This window comes from Haliotis asinina, chromosome 5, assembly GCF_037392515.1.
Source record: "Haliotis asinina isolate JCU_RB_2024 chromosome 5, JCU_Hal_asi_v2, whole genome shotgun sequence".
Lineage (NCBI taxonomy): Eukaryota > Metazoa > Mollusca > Gastropoda > Lepetellida > Haliotidae > Haliotis > Haliotis asinina.
Genome location: NC_090284.1, coordinates 63,418,050 through 63,433,791, shown reverse-complemented (window position 1 = coordinate 63,433,791; position 15,742 = coordinate 63,418,050). Strand labels below are relative to the sequence as shown.

Here is a 15,742-nt window from a genome sequence, read left to right as displayed (position 1 = left end):
CATATAAATGTCTACATACTTAAAATGATTTATGAAAGTTTGGGAATGGATGTTACACAACATATATCCCTCATGATGTCATATCGTATTGTTCCTAACAGTGAAGTAATATTGACCTTTTATCCCTTCAATGGACCAATCAGCATCCCTGCAGTGCACATTCCACCTTCACAGGTAGCAATACTGGTGGTGATCTCACCTTGTTTGCGGTCACATCCTGGCAGCAGCAGCTGCAGATTGAGCAGTCTCAGTGTCTGCATGTACGTTCCCAACTCCTGGCTGTCTGGCTCCACCAGAAGCTGCTCCGACAGTGACAACAGGGATGTCTGAAATAACAGCAATTAGTTCTAACTAGAACAAACATACACAGGCACCTCACCATAGAACTATATTAGGGCCAATTGGTCCACTGATTTCACAAAGTGGTCCAACACCTCTCTGAACAAAGGCCATTTGACCACATACAGCTATTATTATGATTATGAGGGCGGCTTGTCATTCAAGGAACAAAAGCGTTTTTTGTAGTGTTATTTTTGTTTAAATTATGTTCCCCACTAAGTCAACAAAGTGTGCCTACTCAACGTTATTTCCGTGAAATTGGACGCAATGACCTTTCACTTTGGTGAAGTAATTATCCCACAGGCCTGTATCCATCCCTGTACATTTTCTACAAGACATAAAGATCAAGACCTGAGAGGCTGTACCTTCACTCTCTTCTCATCCAGCTGTTTACGCAGCATGGACACAGTGTTCAGTTCATTGAGCACCTGTCCAGACAGGGTTGGAGGCCAATCCATTGCCTTGATCCTCAACAACCCTTCTCCACACCTCTCAGCCTGGCTGAGACACTTCAGGATGTCAGTCCTTAAAATACACACAACTCAAATGTTGGAAAAGTGGTAATTTACACAGTACCATTACCTGAAACACTGAACAATGCACAGAGGATTTAAATGCTTCTGACGTAGAACACAACAAATCTGCCTTAATGGATGAAAGATTAGATGGGAAGTGGTACTGACTGCTGAGAAAGGTGACATTGCAAACATAACAGAGCAAGGTTAGAGCAAAACCACCAAAGACACTACTGATTCCCACCATTCATGCATGGTTGATTTTTTTACTAGTCAAAATTAACTTCAACAGGATACCAACATGGTCTTTTAAGTTGCTGACTTATCTTACTGCTTAACAGACACATTCTGGAAAACAAAACTTCTAACAATGTCAACATTGTACATGTACTGACTGCATACATTAGTTAACATTTGAGGTCAGTATACTTCTACTTCTCATGCCCCCACCTGTGGTTTGTTTGCTTATGTTCCTGCAGAAGGGTAGCAGCCTTGATGAACTGGGAGTGAATATTCTCAAGCTCTGTGCGAGGGTTCCACGTCACGCCTCCAGCCTCAGATTTGCTCATTTCGGACAGGGAGGCCCCTGGCACCAGCTCCAGGCTCTCCCGGACACCGCTCAGGTTCCCACTGTCAAAGTGGGACAGCGCCCTGGAGAAACAATGCATTACAAATGTTCACAATTTGTCTGGGTGCAGATCTGGAGTTGCCTCTCCATTCGCTCACTGAACTTAATAATCAACTTTCAAAATTAGGAAAGAATATGCATGAAATGTAAAGTGGGTCAACAATAACACACAAGCTTGTGATTCAAACTTTATGATCTTTTCATTCTGTTATGGGTATGAATTATCATTTAGGATAAAATAGGCTATACTGTATGAATTCCAATATTTCACAATGCTTAATAATATATTCGCAGCTTCCTACTTGATGTAGTTCATGTCATAGTTGGAGCTGAAGGCCTTCTGTACAGTGCTGAGAGTGTTCTCAGAGCGATATTTCTGTACTGACTCTTGCCACTCTAGCACAGCGTCCCAGTCACTCAGCTGGATGTAGCAGTCCATCACCTATAGAAGCAAGCATCGTATGATCACTTCATCATTCATGGTATAGACACAGCTGTTGTAGTGACTGAGTATTCTTAGAGCATTATTCCTCTGCTGCTTCTTGCCACTCAACCACACATTCAATCACTGAGCTGAGTGTAACAATCTATCATCACCTTGGGAGATCAGCACTGCTATCGCAGCTATATTTCAACATTCTAAACACAACCATATCTCAGTGAGGATAACTAGAGGTCGACATCATGAACAGCAACCCCAAATGCTAGGGCATGGTGACATCAGAAAGGCATATTGGCATCTTCATTACAGACTCAAAGTCAAAGGAACTCTAGAAACTACAGCAGGGGATTCAGTCTGATTCTCTCACCATGGCATAATGGTGAAGTAAACTGATATGGAGTTTTCATATCACTGGGCTTCTAGTGACGTTCTTCCAAATGTTTAACTTAACCCCAGTTTTATTGTGCCAGCCTACTGATAAACCATGACACCTCTGAACATGTATGTAATGGATGCTCAACTCAGTATACAGCCTTCTTAAAGAACCGTCCTACTTTGCTCCAAATGTAGAGCGACAGGCAGGGAGCACCATCAACAAGCACCATCACTCAATATATTACATTTCAATACCACAGCAGGGGAGCTGTATGTGAGCATAATAGGGAATGAACAGTTTCAGTCAGTCTGACCTTGACTAAACAATTCATGTGACTTAAAACTCAAACCAAAAGAGCTACCAGTAATTCTACCCCAACTGCTGTTAAGTTGAAACTAACCTCATTCACCATGAAGTTGACAGTGCCAGGGTTCTTCTCTGGCTGTTTGCTGAGAATCATCTTGTGCAGTGGCTTGTTTTCACTGCCAGGTCTTGGACTCCCTTCTGGCGAGGAACTGGATGACCTCCCCTTGATGTCTTCATCACCCTCCATGGACATGGTGTTCTTCAGCATAGACTTGAACTCCCTAGCTGCAGCCTCATACCTGGGGAGGGAAATGAAGTCTCCAGTTTGCTTCCAACACACAGTGTCCAAATACTGAAAATCACACTTGAGTCATAACACATGTTTGTGTCCATTTCCATCAAATCAGATTCAGAAGTGAAGGGAACAAGCTGGAGTCCTTGAGTACTTTGGCTTGTTAACATAAGGACAACATCACTCTTAAGATAAGGACTTTAAATTGTTCAGGTTGATAGTCTAATCTCTCCTGACAATATGGGCATCCAGAATGTCACCAAGTTGACATGATGATTGAGGTTAGAGTGAGTGGGATCAGCTTTAGACTACTTTTAGCAATATTCCAGCATGGAACACCAGAAATGGGCTTCACACATTGTACCCATGTGGAGAATCGAACCTGGCTCTTCAGTGTGGGGAATTGAATCCTGGTCATCATTTTGACAAGCAAACGCTTTGACCCTTGAGCTACCCCAAAAGGTGGAGCTGAATTTGTTAACAGCATGTCTGATGTCTGGACAGCAGACACTGTTCATGATATCGATCAGTACTGTATCTGAACCCGACTCAATGTTTTGTAAGTAAGCATCACCTAGCTGAAAAAAACACAACAGTGGCATGGTTAAATAAGACATACCTCCTCTCTGCTTTCTCTGCTGCTGCCTTGATCCAGGAGAACTTGCGTCCTGCCACATCCCTACACCAGTTGTACACTCCCATTACACTCTCCGGACTTCGGAGGTCGCACAGTGCCTGGGTCAGGTACACCACGCCTTGCTCAAACTCAGGTACCTGTATAAAGATCACACCCAGTGTTTCACACTGTTACACATGTGACTGCATGAGCCAGATTTTAAGTCACTTTTAGCAACATTCCAACAATATCACGGTTGTGAAAAGCAGAAAAGGCTTTTCACACATTGTACCCTTGCGGGGAATAAACAACAGCCCTCAGTGTGACAAGTGAATGCTATAACCACTTTAAACACACCATCCCCCCAAAAAACATGTAGTTGGTACATCCTTCTATAAAAGAACATCCACTTTTTACCAAGTTCTCGCACAGCACCTGGCACAACAAATACAATCTTTCTACATTTTTTTTAATATTTGAACCATCAGCTTCCACTGTACATGTGCCAAGCAAATGCATTATCCACAAGGGCACAGGCAGTCTACCAATCAGTAAGAAGAGTATCAGGGATGGCAGATTAAATCTTGATAAGTTTGGATGTATCAAACAGGTGGAAGAAACACATGGAATCAACTCTGTGCTTCCACCATCTGTGCATGCACCATCCACAGTTACTTACATTGGTATTGTCTGCATCAACCATGTCTTTCAGCAGTTCATAAGCATGCCGTGCAGCAGCTGCAGACATCCCAGCATGTACAGCTATCTTTATGATGCACACTCGGATACGTGCAATCCATTCCTGGCAGGTGTTGCGATTGGTGCGGAAAAACGTCCTCACAGTCTGAAGAACATTTTATATATGCTGTGAAATGACATACCAAATTAACAAGATCTATCAGTGAAATTCTACACATTTTCTCCATCCCAAACATTCGTCCACTTCACATCCCAAAATTCAAGTGCATGAATTTGCATCTTAAGTCTTCCTAATTCCTATCACTAATTTCAGAAAACATATTTAGACCTTCATTGTGGAGAATATTTGCAGAGACTTTACAAACATGACAAATTATCCCTTGATAATATCCTACTATGTCATCAGTATGGTAAGCATGTAACTGGTAGGCTACTTCAATAACCCAACATTAGCAAGGATGAAAATGATCCCTTCTGTTCTTGAAGGCTACACTTACCTTGGGTGGTGTTGGCATGGCAACAGCGCATCCCTCATAGGCATTATAGAGGAGTTTCTCAAGATGCTCCATGAACTGCAGCAGCAGGTGGACTCGCAGGAGGCTGGTGTACTCCCCAGGACGTTCACCTGAAACACACATCACTGTCTGTCCTTTACAACAGACTCGCCGTCCTTAATTTCCAATCATGACTAACACTGACCATGAGGAGCACCAAAACAGGTGATTACAATACTAAGTGATCTGCTAGCTGTAAATAGATTAGCTGACAGTTAAAACACATATTGATTTCATATCTATGACAATACTATTAAAAAGAACATATGCATGTGCCAGCAAGTCATGACAATCTACACATTAACACTATACCGGATATTCTTTCTATGACAACACTGACAACTCTCTTGAATCCTGACTTACTTTTGGGAGCATCTGCGGTAGCTCCGTCCTCTGCATCCTCCCTGCTGACTTCACTTGCTATGGACTTAAGGACACTCTCTATGGTCATGAAAGTTTCCTGTGGTTTGCCTAGCGGTGTCCTCAACCTGGCTAACACACAGAAGTTGGCAGCCTCCCACGTGGCCCAGAACCACAGCAGGGACTCGTTCCCGTCAATCTACACAATCATGGACAGAACGACAGTGTTAAACATGCACATAACATTGTACACACAGCCAGATAAACAGCATAAAAACACAAGCTATTCCAGATGTACGCTAGCAGCCTTTAAAACTTCAACAGGACCCAACATTCTAGTAATTGACATTGTCAGAAACAACAGTCGGGATATCAGTCAACAAAGTCACTGAATCTAGCCAATCAGTGTGCTTGGTCACTCGTTACATCGAGCACTGTTACATTACATTACAGTACATTAATATGTATGATGTTGATACAATACTTATTTGCTATAAGTAAGATTACATCATTGTAAGATCATGGGCCTCCGTATGTTCAAAAAGACCATCACCAAAGTGCAAAAGTTTACTAAGCTATTTAAACTTCATACAAGACACACAGGAGAGACTGACCATGTCAGCAAGAGTGACGATGTCTGCAGTCTTCTCCTGCTCCTTGTCAGAGCGCTGGGCACTGTGGTACATGGCCTCCAGCCAGTGCAACACTCCCTGTTGGCTGCAGCAACAACACAAGAAAATCATTTGCAGCTTTAAGTGCTTGAGACAAAAAATTCAACACAACAATATTCCAACACATTATGGCAGCTTTAACAATCTTTGACAAGACCAACTAGTAGCCCAAAACATGAAAATCAATTCACTTTGCCAGGGCATGATGACATGCATGTCACCAAGTTAATGAGCTGGATACACTGATCCTCTGATTACCATAGTGCAGTGGTGTTCTTTGTAGAAACTTTCATGTGTACTGGCCTGTAACCACACTGACTCACCTTGGCTGCATGTTGTTGAGTAGATAGGCCATGACATGTCTGAAGTTATGGGAGTGGAACGTCCCCATTGGCTGTTTGCCAATGTGATTCCTTCGAGCTAACCATGCAGCCTTCAGACCCACAACTCGGTCACGGCGCTGGCTGGCAAGGGCCTCTTCTTCTGCCTCGAACACAAGGTTACTGGAAGTAATTCGTGAAAGATATATCACAACATATAAAATATGTCCTTCAGTCTGTCTGGTTTAAAATACGCCCTGCTTTGCTGGTGGTTTTACACAACTTCTGGCAATATTCCAGCAACATGAACATCATCTCCCATTGTTAATGATGGCATCAAAAGTATTCTTTGAAACCAGTTGCTTTTTCAAACCTATCTGGTACTCAGTCTTGAAGACTAAACATTGAATAAGTCTTACAATATTTTTAAAAATTACTGTACTTTCATCCACTATTGTGAGAAAATATTTGATTCCATTCAGTCTGCAACTGTCAATGGCACTGTTTCCTAACGCTTTGAACATCATCACAATCATCTCAAAATTTGAATCGATCCATAGCAAAGGCAGCAATGTGACCATTTGTATGGATATATTCTCTTGACTTTATATTCTCACCTGGTGACAACATCCAAAGGAAGTATTTTGAGGAGAGAGTTGAAGGCCTCCTTAACCTGCCGTCGTAGGTCTGTCAGTCGGAAGGCACAGAGTTCCACACACCTGCAACACACATGTAGGTACACACTGTAGGTAGTAATTCCATATAACTTTAATTTATGAAAGAGAATGTGTTTCACACAATGGTTACAGAAATGTCAATCTGATTAACATACTGACTTGTGTATATGTCAGTTAATTTCACTTACAGTTTGACCACCTCTTTGGGGAACTGGACTGTGGACTTGAACAAGTTTATCAAACATTGGTTGACTGCCATGAAGACTGGCTGCTCCGTGTTGAACCCTGACAACAAACACAAGTATATGCCAAGTTATAAACCTCTAGTGGCAGCATCCTATTGACTCTATAGGGATATTCTGTTGTTGAAAGGTGCATTGCTCTATCAATCATTCAAAGGTTCACACAGTGTGCACACTCTTAATATCACCTCTCTTAGAATTGGGTTGAAAAAAAAAAGCAAGATTCAAATTGATAAGTAATGTTGCTGCTGACCCTGTCCTATGAGAGTCTTGATGAGTCTAATGAAGACGGGCTTGAGGAAGATGTGTTGTGTTGTATGAAGACTGGTGATGATCTCAGACACCCACTTGACTACCAGGCACCTGAAACAAGGGACATAACTGTAGCATACTTTCATGGCAGCACACATTAAAGTGCATCATTGTGACATGTTTTGGGGGACTGATTGACAGAAAGAAAGATTGTACTCTACATGTCATTCCAAGTTAGGAACACTGGACTAAAAGAATGACACTTATCATACTGGGGGAGAATAGTGACAAGAGTGACAAGGACATTCATTTAATGTGGAAATGACTGTGGAAGCAAGAACATAATAACCTGCTTCATGGCTACATGAAGCACCGACCACAACTATATTTGCAACTACACGAACTACTGCCATCCACCACCACCTAATGAGGCTTCTGGAGGATGTGAGAGTGTGCACTGTGCACTTACCTGACATCGTATGTTGTCTTGGAGTGAGCCAGTAGCTGCTCCGTGAGCTCCAGGACCTTGGCAAAGTGGCCACTGGTGACCATGCTAACAGACGAGATGATGGCGCTGTCCACTGGGGATGGCTGGGACAGCATGGAGCTGCTGGACGTGAAGTTGCTGTGCCTAGAAGCGGGTACAATATCATACACTGTAGATGAGGCTTTTCAGGTACATTAACAGGTGAAGTAAAACCATCAGCAATGAAACTATCACAAATTATTGAACACAATGGACTGACTTAAAAATATCAACAGTCCAATTAAAGGTAGAAACTAAGGGAATGATGAAAGATCAATAGGAATCAATGCAACATCAATTCCAAAGACTTTTATATATATGTTTAAAACATAAAAACCTAAATACCCAAAGACATCTTATTGAAGCATGAGCTAATAACAAAAACACTGGTTGTTTTCAATCATTTCACAATACATCTGATCTTATTCTGTACAAAAGAAGTCACAATACAGTATCAGTACCTGCAACAGTGGGAATAGAGAGCGTACACCACGGCAAACTGCACCGAAGGAAAACATTCAGCAATCCAGGGCTCTGCTGGACAAAGGTGGCTGCTCAGTAGGTCAAACACACTGGGGGACAGTGCCCACATCTAGATACAACAAAAAACAATGTCACTTGTCTGCCACTTGTACATACCTGATTTCATCATGACTTTTAGAGACGTGCACAAACAGTCTATTGAAGATGAATTGTTAGAAATGATCCTTTAAACATGGAATCTGAAATGTTAAATGTCACAGTTTATCAACGATAGATTGAGAATAAGCCACTGTCACAAATACCCATTCATCTGAGACCACGCGAAAACAGTCTGGACCTGTTTAAGCTCACTGTACTGTTTAAGACACAAGTCTAGAACCTATAGTCCACAGTATCACAATAAAATAGACAAATGATAATTTAGCAATCAGAGCTGATGCACATACTCCAATGAGGTTGCTCTTGGTGTTGCCTATCTCTGCGAGTGCACAGACATCAAACAGGATGATGGCTTCAGCCTGTCTCATGCTGAAGGCAAGGTGGGAGAATGGGTTTTCTTCCTGGTTAGTAAACATGGTGTGGGAGGGACCCCCAGCTAGCAGCTTCGAGTAGCAGGCCTCAACAGAGCTCCGTATCAATCTGAAACATTGGGACAATAACAAATAGAATACAAATGTGAAGGAGTACTGTGGACTGATTGATTGGCACTTTTGCATGCCATGATGGTGAGAGACTGTTGTCACCCTCAGCTGTATCCTCACTATGTCATGGCAGCAAACAGAGCATGGAGGCTGATGCAAATGGTGGAAGCTTGAACGCTAATGTGAATGTCGTACAATATCACACATTCAGTCAGACCACATGGTGTATTCCAGTCTTATGGTAGCCAAACAAGGTGTGCATACTGCCTCAGTATTACCAGTACTGATATCTCACAAGCAGCCTCTGTTTCCGACATTGCAAATATGCATGGGTTATGAAGGGGAATACTGATGTCAACTTTTTTATTATAAGGAGGGGCAGTGCTGTAGCCCAGTGGTGTTTACTTGTCAGAACGAAAACCTGGGTTCAATTCTCCACATGAGTGCAATGTTTGAAGCCCATTTCTTACGTCCCCTGCCATATTGCGGGAATACCACTAAAAGCAGTGTAAACATTTACTCACTCACTATTACAAAGAACACTGACATTCATAAATTTTCACCTTTATCTGTTCTACTTCTAAATGCCAATCAATTAAGGCTATGACGTGTCACTTGCCTGTAGGACTCCTCCAGCAGGGGCACACTCTTGAGTCCAAGGATGGCGTGATAGACTGACATCAAATGGCCCAGCACCTGCACAAAAACAATACAAAATCACACTGTACACCAGAGGCACTGTCAACATTACCAGGATTTACATAGAATTACAAACTATATAATAACATTCATTATTATGAAGTACATTATCTCTGCATTCAATGCAATAATGTAACATCAAACATTAAAACCTCTTCCACACACAGGTCAGTGAAATAGTCACCCCAACAAAGTCATAATATCTATGATACTATTAACAAGAATGAAAACATTTTTATTTCCAATTTTTACTGTGTGCTGCAGTCTTGGTGACAAATATACCACTATGAGAAAGTCCACATGAACTATGGGTTCCACATCACAAAGCAATCATCAGCTTTTGTACGCCTTCGTCAAGGCAATCAACTCCAGGTAGAACAGCAATGTCGAACAGATCCCATGAGCACCATGTCTATAAATGTTTTGATAGAAAGGACTCACCTACAGTGAGTGAGCGAGTGAGTTTAGTTTTACACCGCACCCATATATTCCAAATATATGGCAGCAGTCTGTAAATAATTGAGTCTAGACCAGACAATCCAGCAGTCAACAGCATGAACATCGATCTGTGCAATTGGGAACTGATGACATGCGCCAACCATGTCAGGGAGTCTGAACACCTGATCCTGTTAGTCGCCTCTCATGACAAGCTGAGTCACCTTTTACAGCAAGCATCGGTTGCTGAAGAGCTATTCTACCCCTAGTCAATAAATTAAAGATAAAGTTATGAATCCTATAATTCCATCACAAGTCCTACAGTTCCTGTGCTAGAAAATCAGTGTGCACCAAGAGTACCAGTTAACCAGGTTTATTCTTGTGAAATGTTCCCATCCAACAAACAAAACATTATTCATTTTTTCAGTGCTGTTGCTTTTTCCATACACAGCCCCTACACTGCACTCTTCTCACCTCTCCTGAGTGGGACATAATGCAGCTATGCAGCAGGGAGCCAGGACCTAGAACCTTGGTCAGGAATATCACTGGCAACAGGGGTCCAAACACTTCGACCACCTGCAACCATACATGTGACAGGTATGAGGAATCTGGCTAGATCTTAATAAATACAGTGTTGATCTGAATGTTGTACAATGTAGTTGCTGAGGGCTGTACAGTTTTGTTGTTGTCGCTATAGTGCACTACACATCGTTGCAGTTCTACACTGTTGTTGTACAACATAGTGTTGAACGGTGTTGCTGTTGTTCAGAATTGTTGTACAGTTGTGTTGTCGCTGCTACTACTGTTGTTCAGGAAGACGCAATCTTGCAGCTGTTCCATATAGCATATACATGTTGAAGTAAGGTGACTATGTCAGCAAATAGCCATTTCGGCATCAACAGGTAAGAAAGGTACACAATATACATTGAGCAGCATTCAATGCTTCAGAGTTTCACTACTCAAATGAATGTCCCTATGCCATTTTTCCCTAGCAAAACCACTTGGTACTGTCTAAACAGACTAACAATTCACATCATGCTTTTAATCCTCATACAGCCTCCTGAATTGTTGAGAGCAACAATTGAATGACATAAAATTTGAAACCATTACTGAACGGTTCTTAAAATGTTAACTTGCTGAAAAATCTGAATTCATTACTGAACAAGGTATAAAGAATGTATTGTCCCATTACATTATTCTCCCCCCCAACAAACATGAGTCATGAGATTCAGTCTACCTACCTTGTGTACGAGATCAAAGAGAGTCATGAGGTGGTGTTTGCTGAGCAGCTTAGTGAGGAAGATCTGCCTGGTGATAAATGGCAGCATCACCTCACAGTTCGGGGTGATGTTGTTCTGAAGCTGGCTGGCAATACATGTCAGACACACATTGGCTGCAACATTGGGGAAGACGATAGGTAGAACACAGCTTGTATCAATAACCACTGGATAAACCTATAAATGTACTAGTCTTCTGACACTGGAAAACATGTCTCTTTGTTTGGAAGATATCTTTGTTTGTCAAAAAAAAAAGGTCAACAAATAATTAAATCTACATACACACAAACTCATGACTGACATTATAGTGGCCAAAAGAACCCATTAGCTGCCTGCTGCAAGCAGACCTACTCTAACCAAGATCTTCACTGTGGGGTATTTACTTTTATACATACAACAAAGGACAGGTGGGTTGGTACAAACAAAGCAAATAATGTATAAAGTAATTAATGATTCAAATGATTCAGTAGGAGGCCTTGTGCAAGACATAAAAAAACATATTCACCTGCAATAAAGATGCTCTCTGAGTGTAGATTTTTGGTAGCATTTTCAACACTACGGACAATCTTGTCCAAGACCTGGAGACAAAACAAGCAATGTTTATGACTACTTCCCACAGAACACAACACAAGAGACACCTCCAACTTTAGTGTAATGAAATATCTGATACATGATTTGATACGTTTTTTAAACAGCAACAGTTACTATGAGATTCTGATTAAACAAATACCACCTGAAAAGGGCACAGCAAATGATGTACTGACCATCATTAGGTTCATGGCTTGTATAAGGTGGACCTCAGCATGAGGCCATTGTTTGACTGCAATATACAGCAGACCATTATTCCTGCCTCATATACATTTGGCACTAAACCTCCCAAAATACAGACGGTAGGTTTGTGCATGGGGTCATAGCATAGACAGAGTGTACTTTAGTACTCTTGCCTCATAGACATATTCCCGTGAGATTTGGCCCCCCTTGGTTGGAGAAAAGCTGTCCCCAAGGCTCTGTATGACAGTGGTGAAGACTCGCAGCAGGGCAGAGATCTTGGTGATGCACTCCTCTGCAGGGGGCAGGTCCTCGTCTGCCAGGGGCTGTACAGTCATGTTCAGGTTCAGGTCCTGGCAGGAGGAGATACCATGTTAATGTGCCAAGGAAGGATTTTGTCCTGAGGCATCATAGACAACAAGTTGACATCCATGAAATTCTTTCAATGTGTGTACAAATTATAAGAGCCATTCACAGACGGAACGTCATGACTGAACAGTTCGGAAAAACTTTACATCCAACAATGATGAAACAGATTTGCCTATGTAACATGGCTGGGATATGGTAACAAGAAGAAATTACACTAAAATGCATCCAGATATTTTAACTGTATTTTCTGGACCTGATATTTAATAAAGTGGACAATGGCACCAAACAACTGGTTAGGTTAGAAGAACAAAAAAAAGATGGCAATGTTTAGATGTAGCCCAACCATCTGTAAAGTCACAAGATAGAAAGACAGGATTAACTCTGGAGCATCAAACCACTGGTCCACTGGCAACTCACCTCAGCATATGCCTCCATGTCTTCCAGGAACTGCCCCAGCAGAGTAAGGGAGAAGGAGAGGTCTGACGTCCAGAACATGTGAAAGCTGACCAGAGCCTGAGAGGTGTACCTGATCAGGGCCTCCTTCTGGGTGGCATCAATATGCCAGCCCACCAGAATGTCCACAGTGTCCTGCAACAACACAACCCATCAGCAACATCACCCCGCCACTTCAATGCAACCTATCAGCAACTTCAACACAACCCATTAGCAACATATCCAGCAACTTCAACACAAACCTCCAGCAACTTCAACACCAGTCACTAACATCATCCAATAGCTTTGACACAACCACTCAGCAACATCATCCAGCAACTAAAACACAATGCCATCAGCAACATATCCAACAACTTCAACACAAGCCATCAGCAACATCATCCAGCAACTAAAACACAAACCCTTATTTACATCATCCAGTAACTTCAACACAACCAGTCAGTAACATCATGCAGCAATTTCAACACAACCAGTCAGCAACATCATCCAGCAACTACAACACAAGCGGCCTGCAAAAACATCAATCATCAAATCCTTAGTGTCTAAGGGTATCAGATTTGTCTTCAACTTTTACAGAATCTTACAGACACTGTCAAACAAATGGTTCAAATAAATAACCTACGTCATTGCAACTACCTGACCTGGCACAACTGGACTCACCCTGAAGTGCATGCTGAAGATGTGTGGGTAGATCTTGGCAATGAACATGATGACATCCACCACGGCAGTCAGTAGTTCTGGTGTGTCGGCATTCTCCAGCAGCGTCTGTATCTTCTCCATTACCAGCTACAACAGCAGAATCAATATTTCCCCAATCAATGCCAGAACACAGCAAACAACATGAATCATGATATTCTGTTTTCTTAAGTTCAAGTACCTTTTCTGTCTCCTTTCAGATTGTTATTTTCACAATATTCTCTTTCAAAGCCTCTGCTCCTAGAATTCTGAATGTACACAAGTCTGAAAGTCAGCTGGGCACAAAGTATTACACAACTACTTGGAACATACATATGAACAATTCCAACACTTATGATCCTTTTGCAAACTGGATACAGGTAATAGATTATGAGGACTGAGAAATTGCAGCTTAACATAGCATGAACAAATTCCTTATGCATTTGAGATTCTAACAGTATCAGTTTTATGTAATGCAACTCATCGTAATGAGCACTGCACACTGAAACATGGCGACTTCATTGAACATATTAGAAACATTACTCTTACTCTTTAAGTCAAAGCTTACTGAAGAGATGTTTCAAAATGAAATTAATACTGATACTGTTAATATCTATTTGTCATTTTATAATGCTTACACATGTCACATTGTAAGTACAAGAACTACAGACATGTCAACAAATGTTTTATCAATACTGACTACAATCATGACAACTATCACCAGTAAAATAGTGCAAGCGACCATACCTGCATAAGTTCAGCAGCATTCTGTCTCTTTTCATCACAACGTAATGTCTGAAACAAATGACAAGGGAACTAAACTGTAGGATTCAGTTCACACTTGAACATCGCGTAATACACTTAAATATTTCCTCCATCACAAACTGCAGAAAATCATTAAAGGTCACATGCAACGTAAAACACAACTTTTCAGATTCTGGTACCTTTCGGTATGGACTTACCGAAACTATTCACCAAAAAAGCCAATTCAGATTAATAAAGTTTGAAAAAGCCCATGAAATTACAGTTCAAATGATTCACTAATTTTCCCCCAGTGCTCGGGGAAAAAGTGGATTAAACTTGGTTGTGTACATAGACAAGTCAATAATCTACCTGTTACACAAAAAAAACCATGTCGATGGTGACAAGCAGACTCAATGTCTGGTTTATTGACACCTACATGTCTGCCTGCCTGTCTGCTAATGACAATATGCAATGCAGAACTTCAATTACTGTCCATTTGCAATTTGAAATCAACACCTATCGTGCTCATAAACCATGAACAAAGAGCCGGCTAAGTGTATTGGCAAATGAACCAGTGGTCAATGATGAGACGCTGCTACACGAGTGTACATCCACCGACCCTGACTGGATTCAGTATCACGGCTGCTTCATTTCGAAGGAGATTAACCCAAACACAAAATATTGCACTTTTGATTTGTGATTATACGCTTACAATTTTGTTTTACTGTTTTTTCACAATCACCAATGCATTTTATATATCATGAGCAAGTGATAACCGTGTTTTAATTATGTTTGATATGTTGGTTGCATGTGACCTTCAAGTCTGCATCAGTGAGAACACAGCCTGGGACAGTACAAAATGGTTCCTACCTCCAGCAAGGCCAGGAGGTAGAAGGTCTTCACATCATCCTCAAACACTGTCTCGGTCTGCCCAAACAACCACTGGAAAAAGCTGAAACATCAGAAACATCATCCCATATATATATCCCACGTATACCTTGGTCAAAGGCATGAAGTATATGCCTTAATATAAATACCCTATCAGAGTGACAAAAGTAAGGAGGGCTTGCTTCACATCATGTGGAGACTTTAGACTGTTACATGCTGACTGAGCAAACTGTTGGCCTGTTTTGAGAGAAGAGTGTGCTGTATGTCTACCAAGAGGCAGGAATGGTGTTTTTCTAAACTCGAACAAGTTGACATTATTATTTAGTGCAAGGACCAAGAAATCTTCTGCCACCCCTTCAAACATTTCATGTCTTACCTCTGCATATCCTGTCCAGCAGCACTGCCTATGGCTCCAATACACAATGCCACTTCCACTTTCACCTCCCGGTACCCTCTACAACAAAAAACAGGGACTTCAATCTCCTTAGCAACTAA

The 15,742-nt window shown here is 41.5% G+C and overlaps 1 protein-coding gene across 1 annotated transcript in view; it reads right to left on the bottom strand.

The window, feature by feature from the left end:
• LOC137285022 (serine/threonine-protein kinase SMG1-like) overlaps positions 1–15,742 on the bottom strand; it is an 89,226-nt gene that overhangs the window by 59,647 nt on the left and 13,837 nt on the right. Inside the window, exons 4-30 of the mRNA XM_067817188.1 lie at positions 15,624–15,701; positions 15,230–15,311; positions 14,363–14,410; positions 13,601–13,726; positions 12,905–13,075; positions 12,295–12,471; positions 11,856–11,928; positions 11,315–11,466; positions 10,548–10,649; positions 9,559–9,635; positions 8,745–8,937; positions 8,277–8,407; positions 7,759–7,920; positions 7,291–7,400; positions 6,984–7,080; positions 6,736–6,837; positions 6,122–6,301; positions 5,742–5,844; positions 5,131–5,326; positions 4,711–4,838; positions 4,194–4,358; positions 3,518–3,672; positions 2,701–2,905; positions 1,785–1,924; positions 1,305–1,505; positions 705–864; positions 200–326 (exon numbers count right to left, since the gene is read on the bottom strand). Coding sequence (XP_067673289.1) covers positions 200–326; positions 705–864; positions 1,305–1,505; positions 1,785–1,924; positions 2,701–2,905; positions 3,518–3,672; positions 4,194–4,358; positions 4,711–4,838; positions 5,131–5,326; positions 5,742–5,844; positions 6,122–6,301; positions 6,736–6,837; positions 6,984–7,080; positions 7,291–7,400; positions 7,759–7,920; positions 8,277–8,407; positions 8,745–8,937; positions 9,559–9,635; positions 10,548–10,649; positions 11,315–11,466; positions 11,856–11,928; positions 12,295–12,471; positions 12,905–13,075; positions 13,601–13,726; positions 14,363–14,410; positions 15,230–15,311; positions 15,624–15,701 — 3,641 coding nt within the window. The remainder of the gene's footprint in view (positions 1–199; positions 327–704; positions 865–1,304; positions 1,506–1,784; positions 1,925–2,700; positions 2,906–3,517; positions 3,673–4,193; positions 4,359–4,710; positions 4,839–5,130; positions 5,327–5,741; positions 5,845–6,121; positions 6,302–6,735; positions 6,838–6,983; positions 7,081–7,290; positions 7,401–7,758; positions 7,921–8,276; positions 8,408–8,744; positions 8,938–9,558; positions 9,636–10,547; positions 10,650–11,314; positions 11,467–11,855; positions 11,929–12,294; positions 12,472–12,904; positions 13,076–13,600; positions 13,727–14,362; positions 14,411–15,229; positions 15,312–15,623; positions 15,702–15,742) is intronic.